Source organism: Xenia sp. Carnegie-2017, unplaced genomic scaffold (assembly GCF_021976095.1).
Source record: "Xenia sp. Carnegie-2017 unplaced genomic scaffold, XeniaSp_v1 HiC_scaffold_14, whole genome shotgun sequence".
Lineage (NCBI taxonomy): Eukaryota > Metazoa > Cnidaria > Anthozoa > Malacalcyonacea > Xeniidae > Xenia > Xenia sp. Carnegie-2017.
The window spans coordinates 9553543-9565906 of NW_025813447.1; the positions used below are offsets into that span (position 1 = coordinate 9553543).

The 12364-nt window shown below is 34.6% G+C and overlaps 4 protein-coding genes across 6 annotated transcripts; 2 read left to right on the top strand and 2 right to left on the bottom strand.

Annotated features, from left to right (window-relative positions):
• Window positions 1-1439: 1439 nt before the first annotated feature.
• LOC124434913 (E3 ubiquitin-protein ligase RNFT1-like) lies at window positions 1440-4878 on the bottom strand. The gene is made up of 9 exons (XM_046984848.1): window positions 4387-4878; window positions 4043-4119; window positions 3869-3969; window positions 3728-3798; window positions 3567-3649; window positions 3337-3483; window positions 2424-2489; window positions 2221-2325; window positions 1440-1797 (listed from the first exon to the last, which is right to left on the bottom strand). Exons 1-9 carry the CDS (start codon window positions 4871-4873, stop codon window positions 1666-1668), a joined length of 1269 nt encoding a protein of 422 aa, XP_046840804.1. The 5' UTR covers window positions 4874-4878; the 3' UTR covers window positions 1440-1665.
• An 84-nt stretch (window positions 4879-4962) lies between these two features.
• Window positions 4963-6834, top strand: LOC124434924 (ADP-ribosylation factor-like protein 6-interacting protein 4). The gene is made up of 4 exons (XM_046984865.1): window positions 4963-5477; window positions 6008-6097; window positions 6409-6478; window positions 6544-6834. Exons 1-4 carry the CDS (start codon window positions 5140-5142, stop codon window positions 6604-6606), a joined length of 561 nt encoding a protein of 186 aa, XP_046840821.1. The 5' UTR covers window positions 4963-5139; the 3' UTR covers window positions 6607-6834.
• LOC124434923 (SREBP regulating gene protein-like) lies at window positions 6679-9012 on the bottom strand. Its single transcript, XM_046984864.1, has 5 exons — window positions 8865-9012; window positions 8498-8618; window positions 7831-7982; window positions 7663-7767; window positions 6679-7343 (listed from the first exon to the last, which is right to left on the bottom strand). The coding sequence occupies exons 1-5, from the start codon at window positions 9006-9008 to the stop codon at window positions 7260-7262; spliced, it is 606 nt and encodes a 201-aa protein (XP_046840820.1). The 5' UTR covers window positions 9009-9012; the 3' UTR covers window positions 6679-7259.
• A 156-nt stretch (window positions 9013-9168) lies between these two features.
• On the top strand, window positions 9169-11957 carry LOC124434925 (max-binding protein MNT-like). Of its 3 annotated transcripts, XR_006944938.1 has the most exons (6): window positions 9169-9405; window positions 9486-9561; window positions 9687-9728; window positions 9812-9923; window positions 11014-11342; window positions 11637-11957. XR_006944938.1 is itself a non-coding variant. In XM_046984866.1 (5 exons), the coding sequence occupies exons 1-5, from the start codon at window positions 9330-9332 to the stop codon at window positions 11209-11211; spliced, it is 504 nt and encodes a 167-aa protein (XP_046840822.1). In that variant the 5' UTR covers window positions 9169-9329; the 3' UTR covers window positions 11212-11957. The 3 variants fall into 3 exon arrangements, 2 of the variants coding, with proteins under 2 accessions (XP_046840822.1, XP_046840823.1); XM_046984866.1 differs by having other exon boundaries at window positions 11014-11957; XM_046984867.1 differs by having other exon boundaries at window positions 9172-9378; window positions 11014-11957.
• Window positions 11958-12364: the final 407 nt, after the last annotated feature.

Sequence of the window (12364 nt, forward strand, 5' to 3'; positions counted from 1 at the left end):
TTTGGCAGCTGATTTTACTGCTGAATCCGTTCAGCGAAATTGAAGACTGATGATGCCCGTTGGGCATGTCTTAACATATAGTTTGTAAATGGACAGCTGAAAGCGAGAACAGTCTTTACATTACATAAAATCAATGACGTTTGATGGAGTGGGTTTATACATTATATCTACGTTAAAATTTTATATATTATATCTACGTTATAAATTAATACTGCGTGAATCAAGGAACGTCCTAATGAATGCAAAACAAGAAAGTCAAAACATGATATAAACTAAAATTACACACGTCAGCTAGTGTAAAACATGATGAATAAAATATGTACAGAAAGAAAAGAATGTGCGCATGTCTTAAAATAGGAATTGTGCTCACATTTCATTCAAAAAAGCAAACAAATGAAAAGTTTTCGAGAACTGTTTGTTTTAATTGTTTACTTAAAGAGTTTTGTTTGTTTTTCAATCAAAAAATGAACATCGTCTGATGAAGAGTTTGGAAGAATACCCGCCACTCAAAAAGCCATCTAAGAAAAGGTGCGGGACATGTGTGTATGTTAATTATGACGTAAAGCGGGGGGTCCTCTTGCATAATTTAGATTGTTTGTCTGTTTTTCTTGGCGAAAGTTAGAATTTAAAGTATTAGACATAGAAAAGTGCTTTCTAACCAATGATCAATACTTTAAAACAAAAGAAAAAGAGAACTTTGCTATTCACTGTCATATGTTTCTCGCTCCAAATTTTCATTCTTTATATATGCATTGGTTTCATGAATGCGAAGTCAATGAGGTTTACTCTTTATTTGTCTCTCTTGCTTCCTGTGCTTATGTTGTAAATATTATCGCACTCCAGGTCTAAATACGTCCCAGCCGATATCTCTCTTTAGCCAAAGTCACACCACATGAATAACTGATCTTGTGATAATTTTCGCTGGTTAATCAAATTCAACCTACGTATATTACTTTGTGGAAAAACTTGTCTGTCCTGAACTGCTTTTATTAGTTTGTTATGTAAGACTTATCTCGGTCTACCGTTACTAATATTTTTCGACCTAATGACATTCACGAGCTGAACCAACTGATTGTCGTCAGCTTTTTATGTGTGCCTCTCTTTCATCACACAAAAAAGAAATCGACTTATTGTTTCACAATTTTAAGCCCGAGAATTATAATGGCTGAAAAAAAGGAGAAACATCCTACGAGAAACAATTGTGTAACATCAAGCGATTCTACCCATTCCATCAACATTTTTCGTAAAAAAAAACGTAGCAAATTATGGGCATATAATCATTGAACAACTGTGTCGGGGCATATTACGTCGAACAGTTACTCATCAAGTCAAGTTTGCACATTTCTAGCATTTTCGTCAATAAGCAAGCGGGGAGCAGCCAAATTGATTGGATTACGTCAGATGGCGTCAGAGAGACTCAATGAGAACCGAAAGTTTAGTTGCTGTCGATCATGTCAGTGTAATTTCAAATATATTAACGGACAGTTGATGTCAATAGAAGAATTGGTTGCCATTACTAATCATTTGTAGAGTAAAATATTCCTATGTACTACTTTATTTACCTTTGTAACAACAAAAATGCATATTGTTGCCCGTTGTTTTTCTTATTTACAAATAAATTACACAATTACAAATCCTCTTTGAAATTCAACGTGATTGCAACAGCTAAAACAGTTGAATGTAAGCTGTCGTACTTCCGTCACGCCAAGAAGGGTTTCCAACAACTTTAGCTCTGCATAAAGGACACGTCTGCTCACGATCAAACCATAACGATATACAGTCTTCGCAGAAAATGTGCTGAATAAATAAATGTGACATATTGAAAGCTTTGAAATTCGAATCAAGATTCTGCAATAGAAGTGAACAGTGACAACTGAATGTTGAATATAAGGACCGAAACAATTCTTGAAGTTTCAAGGCAGTTTGGATTGTGTTACTTAAAGTATTCAAAGACACATAGGAAATAAAAATAATTTCTATGATTGTTATCTTTCTCAAGTTATATAACAAATGAACCATTGAAAAATGGACAAGCATTACTGAATCAATTGATGACACAACAAGGGCATTGCCTTGCGCGATAGGCATTAGCTAGTACCAGTGATTTCTGGTCAAGTCAATTTCCTCGCGCATCTTTAAAGTTGCGCGTGGATTTTTCGTGGCTCAAACTTTCAAATTGAAATCATACGTTGTCAGTACGAATTGCTGTTAACTACTTACCCTGCAACCGCGTAAAGAGATAGGTCTACAAAATTCTTCTTGACATATTGGGCAAGTGTTTCCAAGTTTATTAATCTGTTCTTTGGAGGCTGCTGCACCATATTGCTATACAAAATATATAACAATAAATATAAGAGGAAGTACTAAACAACAAACAAAGCACAATGATTATGTAACAGGAAGACTTCACTGTGTATACTTACAACATCACGCTGAACTGTTTTTATTGCAGAGAAAAGCTCCTTGAGTTTCGTTCTTATTATTCGTAACTTGTAACGACAAGAAAGAAACAAAACAAACATTAAACATCGTCATCATCATCATACTTCGAGTGATATTATTCAAAGGAGCCAAATATTTCTGCACGCGATCAACGAGTTAAATGAAACACCCTATATACGATCGATCAACGTGTATAAACTACTATATCTAGAAGAGTTAATCATTTAAAGGAGTTGGTATTTTGTGCAAATCAATTAATCGAGTATTGATGAGTTAAAATATCTACATACATCCGAGATAACACATTGAAGATGAATGTTATTTAAAATACATCAAATCACACAACATTGTGCGATTTTTTAAAAGAGTTGTTCACGAACAGCTTTGTAGCTACATGGCTAATTGGGAGCACTCTCATTTAAATGAATGTTAGCGCAGATAGAAAGATATGAATGTGTTATTGATAAATTATCGATGCAACGGACGCTTTCTTCTGTGGTATCTTATTGTGCTCTTTTTAGTACTTTGACTATATATTTGTATCTTGCAGTTTTTCCGTTTGCGTCTTTCCTACGTTTGAAAAATTCAGTGAAAGTGGAGGTAAAAAAATATGGATATCTTTGCTTTGGCGATTTCATTTGCTCCCGACCAGTCATTAATTGGCTTTGTTGCATGGGAAGCCAAAAAAGTTGGGTGCAATGTCGATTTCTTATTGATACTATATGAAAACATCCTCTCTATTTGTTATTGGAAAATCGAAAGCTTAATAACAACGAACGGAAGCTTGTGGTTTTAATATGACAAATATTAATCTGAAGTCGTGACTTTAGTTTTTTCTTTTCGCAAACTCGAAATATAACTTGGTAAAGGAAATGACAGAGCGAACTTCAGTACCTTCAAGATGAAGTAAAATATTGTGGAAAATATGGCAAAATATTCTCCTCCAATGTTATAATTGCTGAAGTACTGGTACCACAGAGGAATTGGCGTGAGTATGCGATAAAATTGGGACATGCTCTCCAATAATAAATAATATTTTCCCTACAACAGAAAAAAAGCTAAACTTGAATCAAGTACTATGCAGATAAACTTCAACAATTCCCAACGAATGGATCATTATGCACCCTGTTTTTGAAAGGGAGTATCCTTTTATCTACAATTATGACCAGTGACTTTAATGCCATGGTGACCATCCGAATCACGTAATCTAATGTATAAAATATGAAAGATGAAAAGTACGCGATGCGCTCCTATTTTTAACAAATGACATTTTCATGGCCTTTACCTGTAATTAATATACACCAAAACACTATCCATACATCGAAATGAGTAAAATTTGGATGTTGAAATATCAAACTAAGACAAAGAATGATTTCAATATGCATGTTTAACTCAATGAGGTTGAAATACTATAAAATCATCGTACCAGTTCTGCAATTCTTGACTGTAAAATACATAATAAATAAAGCAGACATTTCCACAAAGAAAAATGATCGTCCATAATGATACACTGTTTTGTCGCCTGTCCTAAAATGTCATGGAAACTTGCAAAAACATCCTATAGAAAATCATGAAGTTTGATATACATATATATATATACCTTTAGGGCAACCTGACGTTTTATGGTGTTGTTGGCATGAAGAAATGTTCCTGTCAGTCCAACACCTACAAGGATCCCTTAAGACAAAGTAGGGAGCTTATGTTTCATATGCAACTAATAAACTAATAAGTTTTGAATGAAATGAATGGTTTGAACCATGGATTATCGTTACATGTTTGTAGAAGTGGATTATCCTGGTCAGCGAAGCCTTGAGAAGGACTGTTGTGTTGAGAAGGATGTCCATAACACAGACACTACAACACCATTGGTCGTTCTCAGGATTCCACCAACATGGTCAATCAACATCAACAAGGATGTGTGTTTTATTATTATTGGGATCATACCAAGTCGATGGTCCCACATAATACGACTAAGTAACAGCAGCAAGAAGGGTACACTTCTCTCAATCCATTTTATTGCTCCTTGAAACTCCATTCTATCCCCATTCGCCCTTGTACCATTCCCACTGGTACTTGTGGGTCCACTGTCATTGCCATTCGTGTCGGATTGACTTCCATTAGTACTATCAGTACCATGCCGTGAAAAAACTCTGGAAATCCCTCTCTCATCCCCTCTTTCCCCGATGTCAACAAACACGGAGTTAGATGGATTGTCGCTGCGATCAATTTCAAGCGAATTTCGATTCGTAAAAGTTGCCTGTCCAAAACCTAATCCCAGTTCGCGAATAACCGTCGTTATTGGCTGTAAATGCGATGATAGATCTATTTGTCCATCGCCTCTTGTGTGTGACCAACTAGCTGAACGAGAATGACTTGAACGGGGACTAAACTGACTGGTAAAGCGATTTGTACCAGATGAACTGGCAGCCATGTTGATGTAAACAGTGTGTGTTGATTATAACACACTTATGTATTCTTCTCCCCCTGAAGGTAGAAGTATTAACAGAATTGTAATAAATAAGAATTATAACATAACGACATAATATCATAATGAAAAGTATAAATTCTTGTTCATAGTGCAAGTCTTTACTTTTAGAAGTCGGAATATGGTCATATAGAGAGGCCATATATTATTCACAAAGAAGGAATGACGGTTATCATTAAATGTGAGCAGGGGGGAGGTTTGTCAGTATAAAAATGACTAAGAAACGAAAAAGAGAAGGTAATAAGTCTGATAGTTCAACTTCGACGCAAGAGAAACAGCACAAAAAGAAAAGGCGTAAGCACAAAAAAAAAGCCAAGAAAACTACGCATAGCTCGCCGGTTGAGTCAAGTTTGTCATTATCGGAAAGCGAAAGAGAGCTAAGCAAGAGCAAACGACATAAAAAGAAGAGAAAGAGGGATCAAAAGGATTTTGATACCAAACATGGACAGCGAAAAAATGAAAAACAGGATAATGTTTTGACGGGGCCTTGTCCGTTGTCTGAAATGATGATATCCGGAGATAACTATGAAGACAGCAAAACAAAGAAAAGGTTTAACTGCAATGAAGTTTTTGAGCATGCAAAATTTCTGTTAATACTCCATGTATATACTATGTACTATGTACATGTACAAGCCACATGCATATGCTAAATATGATTCAACTTATGTAACTCCATATGAACAATAGCTGCGGTTATCCAGTTAAGCATTTCTATTGTTCAGAAAATACAATTGAACTGTGTGACCAAATAAAAAATTCCCATGGAGTGGCCCTACTATTTTTTTCACATAATGTGACCTTGTCCTCTTTGTAGCAAAACACCACCAAAATGTCACTTACATAAAGTACACATTGATGTGTATGACTGATATTTTAAGTTACATATATTTTGAGTTACATATATTAGAACCTTAGCAAAGGAAATATTGGAGGCAGTCCCCCCTGCCCTTAGCAGAATATTTATAGATGTACCTAGTTGCTCAATAGCGTTAGCAAAGATGCGGTTATTTTTAGTGGCAGCCTGGCAGGGTATTCCACCATACTATATGTAGTTTTATTTCAAGTGTAATTTCCATTCAGGCATGCAATGACTCCAATGACCAAGGAAGAATATGAGAAAAAACAAAGTGAAGTTCGAAGAGTGTTTGATCCAGATTCAGGGAGAAACAGGTTTAGTGATAAACTTAACATGTTGTTTGCATTGGAAGAATTCTGTTATGTACACCAGTAGTATTGACATATAACAGATAAGTGAATTATATCTGGAAAACATCATATCAAGACTTTCAAACAAAATGTTTAGTCACATGTCCGCTACAAATAAAATGTTGAATTATTAAAAATTTTGTATCACTCTTAAAAAGTGATGCTCTTTGTGGTAAAACATGATATACTGAAAATAAAATGCCTTAAACTATTTTTGTGAGCATTCTCGATGTAACAGGGAGCATTTTTCAGATTTTTAAACAATACATTTTCAGGCTAGTGAGAGGTGATGGTGAAATTATTGAAGAAGTTGTGAGTTACGAAAGGCATGTGGAAATCAACAAGGTAATTTATATGATTTCTATTGATGGCCATTTGTCCAAGAATATCTTAAAACTTGTATTTTGTAGATTGCAACCAAGGGTGATGGTGCCTCATTTCGAAAATCTCTTGGTTTGGGTGAATATGATTGATCATTGGTTGTCAAGACTATTCAATCAGTTTTTTCATATGCAAGCCATGCAAAGTAAATTGATTGGTTCATATACACAACAAATTGTGATAGTTATTGATGAGAATTCTTGAAAGAGCTAGAATTGGAATTCACCTTCTCTGCAAGATTGCAAGTTATCATTACATTATCATTACATGATGCATGTAAATAAAAAAGACAAAATTAAATGATTTTGTAAGATTGCAAATGATGCATTTTGCACCAGAAATGTCATTTACAAGGATTGTAAGAAAAAAAACCTAATTGGTTTTTCATGTAGTCTTTGCCTCTGCTCTTCAAGCACCCAATATCATCAGGTACTTTCCTGTCCTTCCTCTTCAAGCACCCAATATCTTCAGGTACTTTCCTGCCCCTACTCTTCAAGCACCCAATATCATCAGGTACTTTCCTGCCTCTGCTCTTCAAGCACCCAAGATCATCAGGTACTTTCCTGCCGCTCCTCTTCAAGCACCCAATATCATCAGGTACTTTCCTGCCCCTCCTCTTTAAGCACCCAATATCATCAGGTACTTTCCTGCCCCTCCTCTCCAAGCACATAATATCATCAGGTACTTTGCCTTCACCACTAAAATGTCTTGTCCTTATTCTTCCAAAGATACACCTCCACTTCAATTACAAAGGTTCAGCTTCAGGTAGCTTGAAGCCAAAGCAATGCTTATGTTTGCTATTACGATAATGGTTTTCATGGACAACACTCTAGAACAAACAGACAATAGTCAGCTATTCTCAAGGTGATATAGAGCACAGGCTCTGGCATAGGAAACTCAATCCACAAATCTCGTTCAATAAAATTTGATTTTTAAAGGTCATGACCCATAAATACCAAAAAATGGCAGTTAGACCATACAATCACATTCGGTTTAAATGTCTAGGTAATGTATTCAAGTCATTTCTCCTTATAAATTATCAGCTGGATAACAATTCCAGCTCATAAAGAGTGTGGTAACTTTGATTCTTTGGCACAAATGAAGTGCCCCCATGCATAGCTCAATAGTAGTTTGCTTCAATTGTCTACCTGGGACGAGGTTCGACATTTGACAATGCAAAATTCAAACTGGTCAGTCACCATTTTTAGAATCTTTCTACTGTTGTTTGCCAAAATTGAGCGAAGAAGTAATTTCTGAAAAGAATTTTAAATTTATCATTTCATCAGGTACCATAAACAGCAACCATTTTGACATACTTTGTTGGGATGGAGGCAACATGAAACGCAATGTTCATAGACACTACAACAATGGTTAACAAGGCAGCTATTGCAAACAAATTGATTAGTTGATGGACCTTTAGGGAAGCAGCAACCATTGGATAGCCTGTCTGACCATTCACAGATATAACCTTAACGAAAATGGTAAATTTCACAGTATATTTTGTTGAAAATCAATTCTCTAAATTCAAGGCAAATATTGGCAAATACTGATGGTAATCACAAAAAATAAAGCTAATTATTGTTTTGGTATAATTTCACTAGCAAACATGGATTTGATTGACAATGACAAAGTTGCAAGAAAATGACTGTCGCATGGCTTTTTGAAAATAAACATTTTCTTGCAATGAATGATTAATCACTGGTAAACAATGCCTTAGATCTATAGGAGAATGATCGGCTAGGATGCAGTTTAGCAAATACCTGAAGTGCTTACATGTGGAGTGTGGGCTCATTTTTGGTTAGGATTATAGGGTTAGGGTTTGGGTCAGCATCTAAGGTGTCCACTAAACTGTAGTAGTCCCGAATGATCTCATGAAAATGCTCAAAACATAATTTTTACTTAAAAAACTACACCAGTGTGCAATTCAATGAATTCATATTAGTTGAACTGGAAAATGGTTAAACTGATCTGAGTTATACCAACCTAGATCATCAACAATAAGCTTGTAACCTTGTACAGAGTTCCTGCACTTTCGATGGCTCTTAAACTCTACCCATTGAAATGTTGGTGTCTCATCATTCTCTTTTAGCGAAGAAGTCTCGTCCTACAGCAAATAAAATGGGCAATCACCTGAACTAAATAGGTTTATGGTATCATAATTTTTACTTTCTGTTACATATCCCACCATATAATAGTACATTTGAACTATGAAGACATGATTATTGCATTCTCTTAGTTTTGTCAACAGTCGTGACAGCACACAAATAAACATCCATTATGTATTGTACACACAAAATTGTACAATACATAATGTATAGTACATAATTTTACAATACATAATGTAACGTACCTGATAGTCGGTTGAGTAATTTCGCCATATGATGACAAAAAAAAGGACAATAACGATTACAAAAAGCCACTTATAATACAATCTCATTTCATGCGAAAGTAGATCATTGCTAATCAAAACTGTCAACTTGCAATTGTTAACCATTGACCATACATGAAGTTGATGGATAATGCATCCTGCTGCTGACGATGTACACATTGAGCCGACAAAAAACACGTGCTCTCGAGTTCTCGACGTATTTCGAAACCTCGATAAAGACAATAACACGATATGGAAACGTGATTGGTTCGTACATTGTAGTCACAAGTTTTGGTCAAAACAATAGCAAACAGTGCCCTTGCTTGTTACCATAAATTCTTCACAAGTTTGTGGATTATTTGCATTGCGTAGAAGGGGGTACAAATTACGACGTTTGTCTCTGATCGGGAAAGCATTTTATGTATAAACTCGTCTCAAGCTTTTTAAATGAGTCTGAACACTTTGGCTGCTGCAGCAAGTTTTGTCGAAGCGCAAAGTAATAAGAGCGAGGTTGACACACGTGGTAAATGTGAAGTAGCCATGTGTTTTTGTGTCATTTTACAAATTTGAAATCTTAAACGCTTGCCTTGGCTTGTTTTGTAGAAAATTCATCGAAACGTCTAATTAGTTCTCCAACATCTGACTCGGATTGTGAAAAAGACAAGAGACGGCCAGGAGGGTAATTTTAATTTGTCTTAACATTATTAAAGCTGACCTTACCATACGCCGTTTGAGAATTGAAGATTTTTCGAAATATGATGCCGCATGTACAGTGTACGAAATATTTATTGTTATTCAATATAGAGCAGGGACGCGTGAAATTCATAACAGACTCGAGAAAAATCGGTAGGCATTCGAATTTTACTCGTGAGTTATTTTAACCGTATACGTATTATATAACATGTTTTAACTATTGTTTTGACGTGTAGACGGGCTCATTTAAAAGTATGTTTTGAAACTTTGAAGAAAGAGATTCCAACCTTGGATGACAAAAGAACTTCGAATTTAAGCATCCTCAAGAGTGCTCTCCGATACATAGAAGTAGGTTAAGTTTAAAGTTTAATTTGGATCGTATAAATTCATAGTTGAAACGACGCGCTACCGTGGTAATTAATGAAAATGTTTACTTTTTTTCGGAAATTCTTTTTAAATTTGAAGGTCAAGTTCTTATCCATGCGAAACACGTAAACGAGGCAATGCCACAATGCACGTTTAATGCTCAAAATTTCCTTTGGAATTTACTGATTGAAAAATTCAATGCATTCAAAGTCATAAAAATATAGATTTCGTCATTTTGTTAAAGTGAAATTATGTCTTGAACTTTGATGTTTGAACAAGAATAGCCCTTTATTGATAATTTTAATGTTTACAGCAGACATGTTTGGGCATGTGGAACAAACGACAATTTTATCATAATTGTTTAATGACACGAGCCAATATTTGTGTTGTTTCTGGCATTATTATTTTATTATAATTTGTCATGTTTTGGAGAACTTTACTATGTGCTCTTTCATCATTCTTTTTAAAGTAAACAGAAGTTTTGTAATGTCTGCACATTTGACCTTACAGATAATACCAAGTTCATTTTAAGGGAATACATTAATAAATTGATTCATTCAATTGTGGTTGCTCTAGATTTGAAAAGCAAATTGATTACAAGCAAATTAAACTCACATAAAAAGGAAGTGAAGAAATTGAATATTTCAAGAGGTTTTGTTCACTTTCACTATCTAGTGTTTTAACTGGCTAGCATAAGATTAACAATATAGCTCTATATGAATTTTTTAGTTGTGGGATAATCGATTGAGTAGAATATACTGTCTGTTATTATTTCAAGTTTAGCTATGTTTTTATTGATTTGAATTCTAGCAAGGCAACAGTCTTGGCATTTTGTATTTGTCTTGTTATATGAATTACTCATTTCATGAATATTTGCATTGTTTGAAAACATTGTCTGTATGTGTAAAAAGAAAACCAGGTGGTCATGGTGTTCCCTATTAGAACAAAATTATTAATGGGTGAACAGAAGTAATGACTAGTTATTTTACCAAAATAAAATATCTGTAGCAAGTATGCAAAAGTATGTTATGTGATAAATAAATGGTTGGACTAAATCTACAATGTTTACTAGAATTTGGAGAAAAAGGCCAAAGAAGTGACAAAGGAAAAGGAAGAACTAAAAAAACACAACTTGAGTTTACGAGAACGACTGAGAACTTTGAGGAATGAGATTAAAGTTCTTCTAGATGCCTCAACTGGCATGAAACAAGATATTTCAAAAACATCTGTGTCATTTTGCCCTCTCCAGAAAATGCAAATGCAGCTGTAATTAATAAATTGCCAGAACCTGTTGCAATGGCAATATTACCATCCAACCCCAAATCTCCTAGTACTTGCGAAGATGAAGAGGTTTATGTTGATGATGATCTAGAGTCTTGACACTTGTCAAGGGCTTCACAGGTGACGAAATATTTGCATAGCAATGATTATCACTTTGCTATGATGAAAAAAGATAGCCATTAGTGTATACTCATATCACTTAATAGCACACCCTTGTTGACAATGTTTGTTTTGATTGCCCAGTAATAGCCACTTCCTTTTTTACAAGTACTTTTTGACAAAGCAGTCAAGCTTTTTTTCATTTTGGCAATTTTTATGATTAGTAGCGTTTGTGTTTACTGTGGGACAACTTAACTTGTAGAACTATACATTTCTAAAACAATGAATAATAGTAATTATTTAAAATTTACATAGCGGGAGTAAATCTACAGGCTGGCTACGCTACTGTTTATGGTGGAACATACGTCTAAAAGAATTTTTGCTAAAATGTTTCTCCAACTTTAGAAAATGAATATTCATTTTTATGTAAATTAATTGCACATTCCTATTGTCAGTTTTATGACACTAAACTCAAGTCTCAAATTGTCCTTTTAGTGTTATTCACAAATTATGATATATTGACACAAAAATTCAAGGGACTTCAATTTGTTAACCAGTTAAAAACAAGTTTTACTCATGTAAATACATCAAATAAAATAACTAAATTTAATTAAATGAGTTTGTTACAAACAATGCGATTCGTGTTGCTTTTTAATTCTTTGAAATTTTCTCTGAATTCCACTAACAAAGGTCGACAAGACATTTACACGCACGGTCATTTCAACCATTCGATTACAATGGTGCCCGTGTAATCATTCATCGTTATTCATTGTAAGTTCTTACAACAAGATGACTATATGACATGACGATCTGACGAGTTATTGGCTTCATTTTGTATGCCTAAAAGAAAACGGTAGTTCCAAAATTTTTGACTGAAATTGCAATCGATTACATAAAACCATGATTTAGGAAGGCTGAGAGCAAACAGATCTTAAAAAACGCAAAATTCGACGATTCAAATTTAAATATTTCGCGTACATGATGAATAATGGCGTAAACACTTGGTACCAGCTTCCTGAACTTTGTCAATGTTTGGTGGTTGT

Excerpts from the sequence above, each read along its gene's own strand:
- LOC124434913 (XM_046984848.1), bottom strand. The coding sequence starts at position 4,873 with ATGGCTGCCAGTTCATCTGGTACAAATCGCTTTACCAGTCAGTTTAGT. Across the intron at positions 3,970-4,042 it reads AACGTCAGGTTGCCCTAAAG|GACAGGCGACAAAACAGTGT; the intron begins GTATATATATAT and ends ATGACATTTTAG. Across the intron at positions 3,484-3,566 it reads TACTCCCTTTCAAAAACAGG|GGAAAATATTATTTATTATT; the intron begins GTGCATAATGAT and ends TTTCTGTTGTAG.
- LOC124434923 (XM_046984864.1), bottom strand. The coding sequence starts at position 9,008 with ATGGTTAACAATTGCAAGTTGACAGTTTTGATTAGCAATGATCTACTT. Across the intron at positions 8,619-8,864 it reads ATTACTCAACCGACTATCAG|GACGAGACTTCTTCGCTAAA; the intron begins GTACGTTACATT and ends TATTTGCTGTAG. Across the intron at positions 7,344-7,662 it reads AATGTCGAACCTCGTCCCAG|AGTGTTGTCCATGAAAACCA; the intron begins GTAGACAATTGA and ends TGTTTGTTCTAG.
- LOC124434924 (XM_046984865.1), top strand. The coding sequence starts at position 5,140 with ATGACTAAGAAACGAAAAAGAGAAGGTAATAAGTCTGATAGTTCAACT. Across the intron at positions 5,478-6,007 it reads GACAGCAAAACAAAGAAAAG|GCATGCAATGACTCCAATGA; the intron begins GTTTAACTGCAA and ends ATTTCCATTCAG. Across the intron at positions 6,479-6,543 it reads GGCATGTGGAAATCAACAAG|ATTGCAACCAAGGGTGATGG; the intron begins GTAATTTATATG and ends TGTATTTTGTAG.
- LOC124434925 (XM_046984866.1), top strand. The coding sequence starts at position 9,330 with ATGAGTCTGAACACTTTGGCTGCTGCAGCAAGTTTTGTCGAAGCGCAA. Across the intron at positions 9,406-9,485 it reads GAGCGAGGTTGACACACGTG|AAAATTCATCGAAACGTCTA; the intron begins GTAAATGTGAAG and ends CTTGTTTTGTAG. Across the intron at positions 9,562-9,686 it reads GACAAGAGACGGCCAGGAGG|AGCAGGGACGCGTGAAATTC; the intron begins GTAATTTTAATT and ends TATTCAATATAG.